Source organism: Neolamprologus multifasciatus, chromosome 12 (genome assembly GCF_963576455.1).
Source record: "Neolamprologus multifasciatus chromosome 12, fNeoMul1.2, whole genome shotgun sequence".
Taxonomy (NCBI): Eukaryota; Metazoa; Chordata; class Actinopteri; order Cichliformes; family Cichlidae; genus Neolamprologus; species Neolamprologus multifasciatus.
In genome coordinates this window covers 19,396,249-19,409,900 of record NC_140450.1, presented here as the reverse complement: position 1 = coordinate 19,409,900, position 13,652 = coordinate 19,396,249, and the positions used below count along the sequence as shown (strand labels likewise).

The following is a 13,652-nucleotide window of genomic DNA, read 5'->3' as shown; positions in this document are numbered from 1 at the left end:
CTTTATCGCTCTTGCCTAAAACATGTTTGTCCTATAGCAGCCACCGTAGCTAGCGAATATGCAGTTTAGCTGGGAAGGTTAATGCTCTAGCTGGAAATCTACATTATAACTTACATTGTAACCGGAAACTCCTTTTAATCTGTGCTGTAACTTTCCACATAACCTGATTTGCGAGTCCCGAGAAATATAACTACAGGTCAGGGCAACACAGTCTGCAGTGACTTGAAAGGCGTGGAAAGTTGGGGTGTGGGGTTAAGATGGGCTTTGGGTTAAATTGTAAATTAGAATTTAGATTTCCCACAGAAGTCTAAATCAAGCTCAAGAAAAAGGCCTCAGTTGAGTGCAATCTGTAGTCTACTAAGTTATAATGTAACTTTAAGCATACTTTATTCTCCCGCCAATATGTCGGTCAGCATGTGTGTTTCTATTTGGACAGGGAGAGAGGTTTTCACCCTCCGCAGACGCACTCCATTCAATTAATCAAGTGGGTTTGATTAGCTTCACTGCTGCTAATAAACCTCTCAATTCCAATAAAGTCAGAAATGAAAGGTGTAATCTTTTAATTATCAATAATGGCACAGTGTAATATGTCAAATGTCGTTCATTTCAGGTTTTATTTGTCAAATTTTAATTCCTGTCAAGGGTTACATATTTTTTTCCATTACAGTACATCCTGGTATGTAAAACCGTAGACTTAACAGTGTTTGTAAGTCTATAACTGTCTTAACACAAATGTTAAGGACATCTCCAAGCAATGAAAACATATTGTGATCATGCAGTTTTTGTTAAAAACATAACCATCCTCATTGAACTTGTCATGTTTTATTTTTTATTTTACAACAGCAAATCGCATTGGATTTAATTACAATTTTCTAACACTGATCTTCAAAATAAATGCTTTATTAGGTCAGTTTGGAACCACTACAATTTTGAGGCATTATCTGCACCAAATGCTCATTTTAACAGGAAACTTGTTGAAATATTATTCACCCATCCATAGGCTGATACAATATGGCCATCTATCTTAACCCACCATTTTTAGGAACAGATATTTCTCATTTATTTTCAGAGATGTTGAGACTTCGTGTACATTCATTCAGAATAATCCCAGGGCATTCAACAAAATTAAATGGTTGTTTTAAATAAACAATATTACATTTCATTTTATTCTGAGACTTAGCTTATCATATATTGCTAGTAACAATGGATTATTGTATGGAGGACAAAATCAGGAAATTGCACATTAGCTAAAATCAAATCATTAATAATACAAAACACTAAGAATAAGCAATACTGAATGGAAAGAAATACTGCCTAAATATTATAGGTGAATTTACAAAACTAAAGAGTTAAACAAATGATGAAGAGCATTAACAAAACATAAATTAATGAAATGAAATTGCATTTCTTATAAGTGGTTCTGATAATAAGGCCGTGTAGACATGCGAGTGGTGTTTGACACTCTTGGTCATTGTACATTTAGGTAAGACCTTACTTGACAGACATATGTTTTAGGTTATTTGCCTGCTCTCTACACAAGTCACATCACATTGTCACTTTACCTCCCAAAACAACTGGCAAGAGCAACACATTATTGTTGATTATCACTGAGATATAAGCAGCAAACAAAAACGGAACAGTAAAGTTCTCACATGAAGAAAATGCAACATTTATCCTATAAAATTAAGGTATTTTTACTGCTAATTCCATCATTTTTAATGGCTCTTTCATTTATTGATTCCTCTGTTGTTATTTATTAAACATATTACATGACAGACATGGAGAAGCACGTTTATAGTTGATAACATTAATGATGATTTGATATAGAATTTGTAGTGATAGGACTCTCAAGTAGACTGATAGCTAATGCCATTCGTTTAAAAAAAAAAAAATATATATATATATATATATATATATATATACAGTGGGGCAAAAAAGTATTTAGTCAGCCACCGATTGTGCACGTTCCCCCACTTAAAATGATGACAGAGGTCAGTAATTTGCACCAGAGGTACACTTCAACTGTGAGAGACAGAATGTGAAAAAAAAAATCCATGAATTCACATGGTAGGATTTGTAAAGAATTTATTCGTAAATCAGGGTGGAAAATAAGTATTTGGTCACCTCAAACAAGGAAAATCCCTGGCTCTCACAGACCTGTAACGTCTTCTGTAAGAAGCTTTTCTGTCCCCCACTCGTTACCTGTATGAATGGCACCTGTTTGACCTCATCATCTGTATAAAAGACACCTGTCCACAGCCTCAACCAGTCAGACTCCAAACTCCGCCATGGCCAAGACCAAAGAGCTTTCGAAGGACACCAGGAAAAGAATTGTAGACCTGCACCAGACTGGGAAGAGTGAATCTACAATAGGCAAGCAGCTTGGTGTGAAAAAATCAACTGTGGGAGCAATCATCAGAAAATGGAAGACATACAAGACCACTGATAATCTCCCTCGATCTGGGGCTCCACGCAAGATCTCATCCCGTGGGGTCAAAATGATCATGAGAACGGTGAGCAAAGATCCCAGAACCACACGGGGGGACCTGGTGAATGACCTGCAGAGAGCTGGGACCAAAGTAACAAAGGTCACCATCAGTAACACACTACAACGGCAGTGAATCAAATCCCGCAGTGCCAGACGTGTTCCGCTGCTGAAGCCAGTGCATGTCCAGGCCCGTCTGAAGTTTGCCAGAGAGCACATGGATGATACAGCAGAGGATTGGGAGAATGTCATGTGGTCAGATGAAACCAAAGTAGAACTTTTTGGTATAAACTCAACTCGTCGTGTTTGGAGGAAGAAGAATACTGAGTTGCATCCCAAGAACACCATACCTACTGTGAAGCATGGGGGTGGAAACACCATGCTATGGGGCTGTTTTTCTGCCAAGGGGACAGGACGACTGATCCGTGTTAAGGACAGAATGAATGGGGCCAAGTATCGTGAGATTTTGAGCCAAAACCTCCTTCCATCAGTGAGAACTTTGAAGATGAAACGAGGCTGGGTCTTCCAACATGACAATGATCCAAAACACACCGCCCGGGCAACAAAGGAGTGGCTCCGTAAGAAGCATTTGAAAGTCCTGGAGTGGCCTAGCCAGTCTCCAGACCTCAACGCCATAGAAAATCTGTGGCGGGAGTTGAAAGTCCGTGTTGCTCGGCGACAGCCCCAAAACATCACTGCTCTTGAGAAGATCTGCATGGAAGAATGGGCCAAAATACCAGCTACTGTGTGTGCAAACCTGGTAAAGACCTATAGTAAACGTTTGACCTCTGTTATTGCCAACAAAGGTTATGTTACAAAGTATTGAGTTGTATTTTTGTTATTGACCAAATACTTATTTTTCACCCTGATTTACGAATAAATTCTTTACAAATCCTACCATGTGAATTCATGGATTTTTTTTTTTTTCACATTCTGTCTCTCACAGTTGAAGTGTACCTCTGGTGCAAATTACTGACCTCTGTCATCATTTTAAGTGGGGGAACTTGGCAACAATCGGTGGCTGACTAAATACTTTTTTGCCCCACTGTGTATATATATACACACACACACACACACACACACACACACACATACATACATACATACATACATACATATATATGAATGAGAGAGAGATTCACATACTTTTTAAAATCATGACTGATTTTGTCCTCCACAGATAGTAAAGTAGTTGCATATTTTCACATATATTTCAGTCCTTAGTGGGGAATCAGTCACTTAGGAGTGAAATGTTTTGACTTTTTCAGATGAACGTCAAAGACTTCATTTACTTCAAACCAACTGATACTCCTGCCATGTTTTCAAAATAAATATTTCTTATCAATCCATCAACGTGCTTTAGAACGTCATTGTGAACTTCATAGTTACGTCAAGTGCTCCATTAGAACAAGCTGACATCTGAGAGTAAGAACAATTAAACGGACTCATAGTGGAGAATACTAAGCCTCGGCTGCATGTAGTAAACTGATTCACTATTTGTAGAGCATAACTTTTTTTTTTCTCAAGCTCTCATGATGTACATCACAGTGCACAATCATGTACAATTCAAACAGGCAAAGAGACAGGAAATATGATACGTCATTAACCTCCCATTCTGTCAGCCATGCAGTACTTCTTAATACAGTGTTTCAGATTTAAATTGGCCCCTGTTGCTCACACACTCAGTTACCAGTTAATTATATCTCGGACATGGCCCCACAACTTGGTAATCCAAAGGTTCACCCCAAGCTCTGTTAAGTACTGAATCTCAGGCATTAACATCTTGCGACACAGCTTCCGATGTGCTTTGTCTATATTCTTTTTTAAATTATAGCCCATGATAGACTTCTCTCCGATTGGCTGCCAGGGCTGCATGTCTGTCTCTTGGATGCTGCCAGCATCTACAGCATGGCCACCCTCAATGCAGATAGATGTCATCTCTTTGTTCCTCTTCTTGAGCTCTGCCACATCCGCAGCCATACGCTTCCGCCCGTACATATCTACTTTCTTCCAGAAAGTTTGATTAAAATGCTGGTATAGCTTCCAATCAATAGCATTCCACTCAAGGGCCCTAGCTCTCAGCTCAGGAGTAAATTTAGACACAGTGGATCCCTTACGGATATTGAGCTTAAAGAAGAGCAAATCATCCATCTCCCAGCAGAGGGCATCCTTTAGCAGGATGAGTGATTCCTCAAAGTGTTCCACTAACATGACCAGCTGAAAACGGTCACTGATGAATTTGATTCCTTCTTCCACTCGCGGATCATTCACATCCAGAGAGTTGTCCAGTCCAAAGTCAAAAAACAGCAGATTCTTGAGGTAGTAAGAGTTGAAACTCTCTGGATCAAAGTACTTGTGGGGATCACGTAGGAACTCAGTCAGCTTGTTGTCACCTGGTATCTTCCAAGTAAAAGGCACCAGGCGGCCAAAGTAGTGGAAGGAGGATTCAAAAAGCTCTGCAGGGTCTCGCAGAATGGTGATGTAGGATGTGTCCACAGGCAGCAACTTGGACACTTCAGGTGCATTGAAGCGCATGTGATTACAGATAATATTGAAACACATTCCCGGTCTGTAGTCTTTAACATGGGAGCGCTGGAAAACAGATGGGTAGAAGAAGTCATTTCTGCTGTCGGGAAAAGCAAATTTCAGCTGGTGTTTCTCTCCAAATCGGAAAAGGATGTTAAGGAAGGTGCTGCTGGCTGTTTTGTGGGTCTTCATGAACATGATATCAACTTTAGGAGCACAGGTGTAGGCAGTGTCTGAATTGTTGATGGTTGGTTTGTGGTGGGACTGTGTTGGACGGTGGGCGCAGGAATAGGGCACCGGAACTCTATATAGAGGAAAAGGAGAACAAACTATAAAGACATATGGGGTTTTGTGGAAATTATCTCTAAATATGATATGACACAAAATAAACAAAAGCACCAACCCATCGCACTTGTGAAACTAGAAAGAAAATATTTGTTTTTAAAAACAACTTCAGTTTTGCATTTTTTAAACACTTAAATAATTGAATGTGAAATATATTCCTTGCAGACAAATGCAAATTTTACATGAGGGTTTCTACAGAACACATCCACACCATCTTACTCAGGCAGACTGAAGTGGACTTGTGGGGTGGAGAGGCAGTAAACAAGGATCATGCAGCTTGTCAGAAATGTACCCAGGACCAGGCTTTTGCACATGGACCTCCATTGGATTCTTTGCTTGCCAGTCATGGTCCAGCAGAAGAACAGCTCACCTGAAACGCAGAACAAATCTCTTCTTCATCCTCATAATATGAGGTCTGTAAGATGAAATGGGGCCTGATTATTCAAAATCTTGTAGGATCATTCGATTCTGGATTTGACAAAAAGCCAATCAAGAGAATCCAGTAAAGGAGAAATATGCTCTCTCTTTCTAAACCCGGTCAATACTCCTGCTGCAGCATTTTGGATCAACTGAAGGCTTTTCCGGGAGTTTTTAAGACACCCTGATGATAATTAATTACAATTAAAATTGCAATTAAAATAATGACAGTAGTCTATAGTAATAATCAACTTGTTTCTCATCACCACTCTGAGACAGGATATTTTTAATTTGAGAGATATTGTGCAAATGGGAGAAAGCGTCTACATATTTGTTTAATATGCACATCAAGCTACATATTCTGTTCAAAAACAACTCCAAGATTCCTCACAGCGTTACTGGAGACCAAGGCAATGCCATCCAGAGTAAGCATCTAGTTAGACAACGTCTAACCATCTATATAAGATTTTTTGCGCATTGTACAATACAGCATCATGGATAGATAAAGTTGGGTATCATCTGCATAGCAGTGAAAATGTATGCTATGTCTTCTATTGATACTGCCTAAGGGAAGCATGCATAAACAGAAGTGGAACTAACACAAAACCCTGTGGAACTCCATAATTAGCCTTAAGAGGACTCTAAATTTACATCAAAAAAGTCTGTTAGCTAGATATGATTCAAACCACTGCAGTGCAGGGCCTTTAATGCCTATGGCATGCTCTAATCACTGTAAAAAAAAAAAAAATTTTTACAGTAATGACAACATGCTCTGATTGCTGTAATAAAATATTATGATCAACAGTATCTAATGTTGCCCTGAGATCCAGCATGATGAGTCCGCTATCAGAGGCCATAAGAAGATCATTTGGAACTTTCACTAATGCTTTTTCAGTACTGTGATGAGCTGGAGTTGATTCAGAAAGATCAACTGGAGAAAAAGACTCTAGATAAATATCAATGGTATTGAAAGAAGCTGTACACAATGTAATGTTTTTAAAATGGTCATGAGTAATTTTTTCTCTAATGGATACATTTTTAGGCAGCACAATAGCAGGGTGGTTAGCCCTGTTGCCTCACGGTGAGAAGGTCCTGGGTTCCACCATCTTCTGCCAGGGTCTTTCTGTGTGGAGTTTGCATGTTCTCCCCGTGTCTGTGTGAGTTACCTCAGGGTACTTTCCCATAGATTTGAATGTGAATGCAAATGGTTGTCTGTCTCTTTGTGTTCACCCTGCAACAAACACCTCTCATCCTACGGTAGCTGGGACAGGCTCCAGCACCCCTGTAACCCTGAATTTGCCAAGTGAAAGAATGGATGGATGGATTTTATTTGTAAAGAAATTCATGAAGTAGTTAAGATTAAAAGAATGCTTGACTCAACAGAGCTCTGACTTTTTGTCAGCCTGGCCACAATGATGAAGAGAAATCTAGAGCTCTTATTTTCTTCATCAGTGAAGACGAGTAAGATGTTCTAGCTTTGTGGAGGGCTTTTGAGCAACAAACTACTTTCCAGGCTAAATCATGATCTTCTAAATTAGCGAGACAACATTTCCTCTCCAGCTTACAAGTTATCTGTTTTAAGGTGTGCATTTGAGAGTTATACAACGGAGTCAAGTTTTTCTAATTTGAGATTCTCTTTTCAGAGGTTCTATAGTATCCAGATTCAAATGCATTGAAGATGTAAAATTATTAACAAGATAATCAATTCTGTGGGATTAAAGATCAGGTACCTGCTCTGCACTCTGCAGGCACAAGGCACTGAAGAAGATAAAACTGGGGGAATTGTATCTTTAAATTTAGTTACAGCACCTTCAAAAAGACATGTACTGTGATGAAATGTATTCCCCAATTCTGTGTGATCCTTTATTGTAAATTTAAATGTTGGAAAATATCCGACAATAGAGGGTTTTGGGGAAATATTGTTAAATGTTCAGTTTCTGTAGAATAAGTTAGAAGAAGACCTAGAGTGTGGTTAAAGTGGTGGATGGGTTCTTTTACATTTTGAGAGAAGAGGTTAAGTTCAGTATCTACATGTATGTTAAAATCACTCACAATAAATATTTTATTTGAGCACTAAATCAGATAAAAAGTCTGAGTAATCAAATGGAAACTCAGGCTCAGGTGGATGATAGATAACAACAAATAAAAAGTTAGTATTGATTTAAACTAACATAATCATCCTGCTGTAACCAGGTTTCTGTAAGGCATGGGAAACCATTTGTTGACAAATGATTAATGCATGTACTAACAGGGACTTAGAAGAGAGAGACCTAACGTTTATTAACTCACAACTCACTGTTTACTCTTTGGTACAGTTGTATGTGATATATTGTTCCTCCTTTGTGATTTTTTTTTATGTTTAAATTGTTTTTTGCTGATTTACCATTTGTTTTTTTTTTGGGGGGGGGGGGGGGGGGGGGGGGAGCAGACACAGTCTCACAGGGGTATAGCAGGAAGAAAGAAGCTGCAGGGAGAAATGTAAGCCTGCAACTTTGCTTCCTGGTCTCAACTCTGGATAGTCATGTTTTGGGGAGTTTAATCAATTTGGCCAGATTCATAAAAATGAGAGCTGGTTTATCCAAAGTGGGATGTGTGTCATCTAGGGCTGCCACGATTAGTCGACTAGTCACGATTATGTCGACTATCAAAATCGTCGACGACTGATTTAATAGTCAACACGTCGTTTGAAGCTTTGTAAGATCACAAAAGACGCAGGAATAAGTAGTAGGATTTAAGAGTGTAATAAGGGACTAAAACAGAAGATGGCAGCACTGCATCTTCTTCAAACCCCGAAGAAGAAGGAGCTGTGTCCCAGAATTCATAGCGCAGCCCAGCTCAGTTTCCAACAATGGCGGCAGCTAGTTAGTTTTAATATTACTCTTATTGTTTCTGGGTCACAAAATAAACGTTTAACATATTTTCAGGCGAGAATGTAACTGTGTAAACCTCAAATATTTGCTCAGTTTATCACGACACCACATATTTTCAAAAGCGCTCCGACGTTTTCGGAGACGTCTGTTACCCACCAGCTCGATAGCTAGCCGGGGGCAAGGCTCACTAGAGCCCGTGAGAACACCGGACTCCCTGCAAATCATTTTCAAACCCACCGCCGTCTTTCACTACACAGGTTAAATATATATAAGTCATTTAGATAACTTAAAAATGTTATTGTTTGGCTTTTTTTTTAGTATTTTATTTGTTCCTGAGTAAATCGGTTTGGCTGAGATTAAAGTTATAGTTTTTACACAGCTGAACAAATGTCAAGCAGGCAACTGATTATCAAAAGTGTGAGATGCTGGAGAATAAACTCCGGTGTCCCGTTATATTTTAGATAGCAAGGAGTTTATTAAACTTCCCTGAAACAATCTGCAAATTTCATTAAAATTTAATAAACTATCATGTTGTCTTTATTTTTAGTTAGCAAGCTAATGATAGTTATATAAGAGCAGATGTATGCTTGTGCAGTAAGCTGTACATTTTATGTCCAATGGATGCATGATCTGATTAGTCGACTAATCGCAAAAATAATCGGTGATTAGCCGACTATCAAAATAATCGTTTGTGGCAGCCCTAGTGTCATCTGTCTTAACAAGACCAGGTTTGCCCTAGAAAGTTTCCCAGTTATCTGTAAAACATACATAATTATTTTGGACACCACTCAGACAGTAGGCAAATTAAGAAAAACATGCAGCTAAACACATCACTACTGGTGCGATTGGGGACCAGAGAAAACTACAGAGTTCGATATTCTTTTGGCAAAGTTACACATTGATTTAATATTAATTTTAGTGACCTTCGATTGACTTAACCAAGTGTCTTTACTGTTGATGTGAATTATAATTTTACAAATTTACGTTTATCTTTAGCCAGGAGTTTTAGGGTTCCCTCAATGTTGCCTGCTCTGGACCCTGGAAGACAATTATCTATGGTTGCTGGTGTCTCTAGCTTCACGTCTCAAAACAGAATCACCAAGCAGAGTTTGTTCCTCAGCGGGTGTGTCGCTGACACAGCATTACAAGAACACTTGAAATGATTGATTTAGATAGTTTCTTGGTTATTTAATTGTAATTTGATTACAGGGATTATAATCTTTATTCGGTTGTGTGTGCAGAAGTGCACACAAGAGCAAAGTGGAAAAAAATGCACCACAAAGGCAGGTGAAAGTTGCATTTGTCATTTAGGAAAGGCAGCACTAAATGCGTAGCTTTAACGCTGGTTTTGGTACATGTATTGCTCAATGGGAACACTCTGACAGAGGGCAGGAAGAACAGCTATTTTGGTAAAAATAAATAAATAAATGAAAAATTAAAGAAGCTCACTAATAGCAGGTTTACAAACCAGTAATTTTACATGGACAGCAGTGCTATAGTGTGGCCTATAATTTAAGGTGCTAAAGAATATGAACCCACAGGGAAAGGTTACACTTACATAGTTAACCTTGGCTGTCTAGTTTATTTAGACAGAGTTTTACTGAGATTAAGATCTCTTTTTCAACAGAGACCTGTCGAAGAGCAGGCAGGTACAGATCAATAAGTACAATCTTTCAAAATGCTCAGTGAAGTGAATGAAGTCAGTGAATGTAGTTTCACAATTTGTTCCAGCTTGTTCAAATACATAAGCAGCAAAGCATTTCCACCTTTTCCAAGTTGAGTGTGAATAAGCGGTAACATACTACATACTGTATATAATGTAAGTGTATTTGATGAATATTTTAAACAGAAAGAATTTGAACTGTATGAGGAATGACAAAACAACATATTTGTTTCTCAGCTTCCTGTAAAATAAATAATGCATCAACACAGAAAGTGATATTGCATTCCCTCCTGCAGCCTGCGGTAAGGTGAGCCATCTGCTCACTCAGCTACATAAGTAACGAGTTGAAACTCACCACCTGGAATTTGTGACATTATCTGAACCAGTGTGAACCCAATGCATATACATTCTTTTAATTAAAAATTAACCACAGCTTAGCAAAACATAGTATTCTTTGGTATCAACTTGTCAACCACTAGTGGAATAAGATTGCTTAGAGAGAAAATTACCAAATTAAACTACCCCTTTCCACCCCCAATCCTCAAAAGGTTTAAATACAGTTTTGCAGTTTAGTCAAATTTTCAGACTTATATAGTGAAAGAGAGCAGGAGAAGAATTAGAAATATAGAAGTACAAGGACTTACAAGAAGTACATGTACTTTTGGTAACAGTTGTACATATGAATTATACAGAGCTGACCTCCTTACGGACAGAAGCATTCCGAATGTTTGGAGCTCTCCAACTGGAGAGATTCTCGAATGTTTCAGAGTTGTAGGAGTGTTATGGCCTGGCCTGTAAATGTTCCAGTCAGTGATACAGGGAGGCATGTTGCCAGCATAGGACAGCTCTGTGTTGTGAGAACTAAATTGCTTGTTATGTGCTGCTGCTGCTTCATAGACATGTCATCACTGTGCAACTCTGTTTGAGTTGCCGTTTACATTCTTGGATTACTGGTTCCTCTACCATCACGGCGGCAATTAAACACGGTCCCACACAATAATTTCGTGTCTTCATGAAGTAACAGCAAAAGTTGTTAAAAATTATATTTTTATGCATAATGTAGAAAGATAAACCTATTACAGTGACCCTTCTAATAACAGCTTTAAATTAGGTTACCATTAGAAAATGATCATCTGCGTCCACTCTTTTTCTGATCAAAGGATAACTCCTTAAATATTTTTTCTTTTAGTCATGATTGTAAGTCACACATGGCAGTGTGCGTTTGTCTGTGCTGAACTGAATCTGACAGTGTTTTTGCTCCTTTAGAGAATCCTGACTGTGAAGTACGTCATTGCTTCTTGGTATCCACTATGTCAAGTATTCATCTCTTTTTTGAACTGAGGCCAGCTTTCGATTGAGGTTTAAAGCAGATCTAGTAAAAAGTCCATGAAGAGAAAAGTAACTGTGTTTGAAGTTGGGAATAGATTGTTCGCCTGCAAAGGTGCAGTGAAAACATTTCCCACAATAATATCAAAACACCAGCCTGGATAAATAAAAACTCAGTTGTGAGGGTAATGTTTAGATTTTCACTAAAGTTTGATTTATAAAAAATGCACGCCTGGGTAGGATCAACATTAGCAATACTTCACTTACTTTCCTGAATGTTTCCTCATCTATCATGGATCTTGAGCTTTGCATAGCTGGACTACAAAGTTTGTTTTTTTTTTCTTTCCCCCATTTATATGAGAAGGAATTGAAAAGACAGAGCATAACATTGTTTTAAGAGTAAACATTAAGGGTAACAATGACTAGATTTAGTTGAATCGCTGCATTTCGTGCAAAAACACTGGAGAAAAGGTGTTGGAAAAGTACAACATGCTTAGAATTGAGACTTACTAAAAGATTATTGTGAAAAGAGCGGAGAAGAAATTCTTACCCTTATGCGCAAGTCCAAAGACAAACTAGTGGTAATGGTAATTTATTGACAGAATCATTTAGTCCGCCCAGTTCCCAAAAAATGAATACAAGTTCATCTCCCTCTAACGGCTGTCCTTGTATCTTGATCGTGACAAAAACATGCCGCTATTGACCCAGCACGGTCCTGCTGTCCTATCACATGTCCTGTGCTGCGCAGCTCATTCATCTGATTGCTGTTCCTCTTCTCCTTTCTCCCCCTGCCTCTGTACGCACACCTGATGCTTTCAGGCAGCCAGCTGCCTCCCCCCTCAACTTTTGATTCCAAAACTGATCACGTTGAACAAAGCACTGCAGGGAAGCTCATCAAGCCACCTGTGACGTCAGTAATTGTGTCAAGGGACAAGCACTTGCTAGGAAGCGTAAATGAGGAGGGGTGAGAGGGAGGGAGGTTGAACTGGTGAGGGAGGAGTGAGACTGTACAGTGCCTATTCAGTGTCTACATACAAAAGACCATTGAGTGTAGACACTGGAGTCTGAGCTGCAAGCTGATAGGAGGGGTAGAAAACAGCATAAGAGAAACAAATGTAGAAATCCAGAGCACAAAGACCAAGTGTACTAGTTGATCAAGGCTACCGAGTATGTGTTGTTAAATTTTACACCACAGATCAGATATTTGATATTTCACAACAAACCTGCACATAAGTTTCTCCAGCTTGTATTTACAAAGGATTGATCTTTTAAATCTCCCTTATCTTTATCTGCAATTCATTAACTAAAGGCTATCAATATTTTAACTCTACATACAAGTTATACCACATGGTACCTTCTGATGTGAAACTGCCATCCCAGGCAACCATTTTAGCAGAAAGTGAACATTACTGGAGCGACAAGTCTATCTGGCTTTGTGTACAGATGTTGCAATACGCTGTCAAGATACCGGCCAAAAAACAAAACGAAACAAAAAAACAAACCACACTACACATGAGCTCCATCTTCCTCTAAACTGATTTCTCGATTCTTGGAAGGCAGACTTGATCTGTGCTGGTCAACCCACATTCATCAAGCTCAGGCACAACACCGTTTTTGTTCAGCGGGGAGTGGTTCTGCCTGTAGGCAAACAGAGTGCCAGGCTGAGACTTGAACTGGGTGGGCTTGTGAGGAATGTAGATTTGGGTCCTAAGCGAGGGATGAGAGGCTGCAGCGAGTGTCAAACTGTGTGAGGAAACCAAGGAGCGGAGGGGTATGATGGGTGTAGCCTTTGCCCTCTGAGATGGTGCTTTGGTCTTGTGGTTCTTCGTCATTACCACCCACTACTTAAGTGTTAACCAATCAGCAAAGAGGTTCGGCAGCAGCGTGACCTGAGCCTCTGCAGATGCGAAATCTTAAGCCTTGCATTCCAGATTATATTCCGACCTTTTGCCATCTTGTCTGACCCATGCACAGCTTTGAAAAGAGTCAGCTGCCCTAAAGCTACAGCCTCAAGGATAAA

At 39.2% G+C, this 13,652-nt stretch overlaps 1 protein-coding gene across 1 annotated transcript; it reads right to left on the bottom strand.

Moving 5' to 3' along the window:
* Nucleotides 1-3,366: 3,366 nt before the first annotated feature.
* On the bottom strand, nt 3,367-13,573 carry gal3st1a (galactose-3-O-sulfotransferase 1a). Its single transcript, XM_085179806.1, has 3 exons — nt 12,183-13,573; nt 5,576-5,726; nt 3,367-5,315 (listed from the first exon to the last, which is right to left on the bottom strand). The coding sequence occupies exons 2-3, from the start codon at nt 5,701-5,703 to the stop codon at nt 4,172-4,174; spliced, it is 1,272 nt and encodes a 423-aa protein (XP_085035932.1). The 5' UTR covers nt 5,704-5,726; nt 12,183-13,573; the 3' UTR covers nt 3,367-4,171.
* Nucleotides 13,574-13,652: the final 79 nt, after the last annotated feature.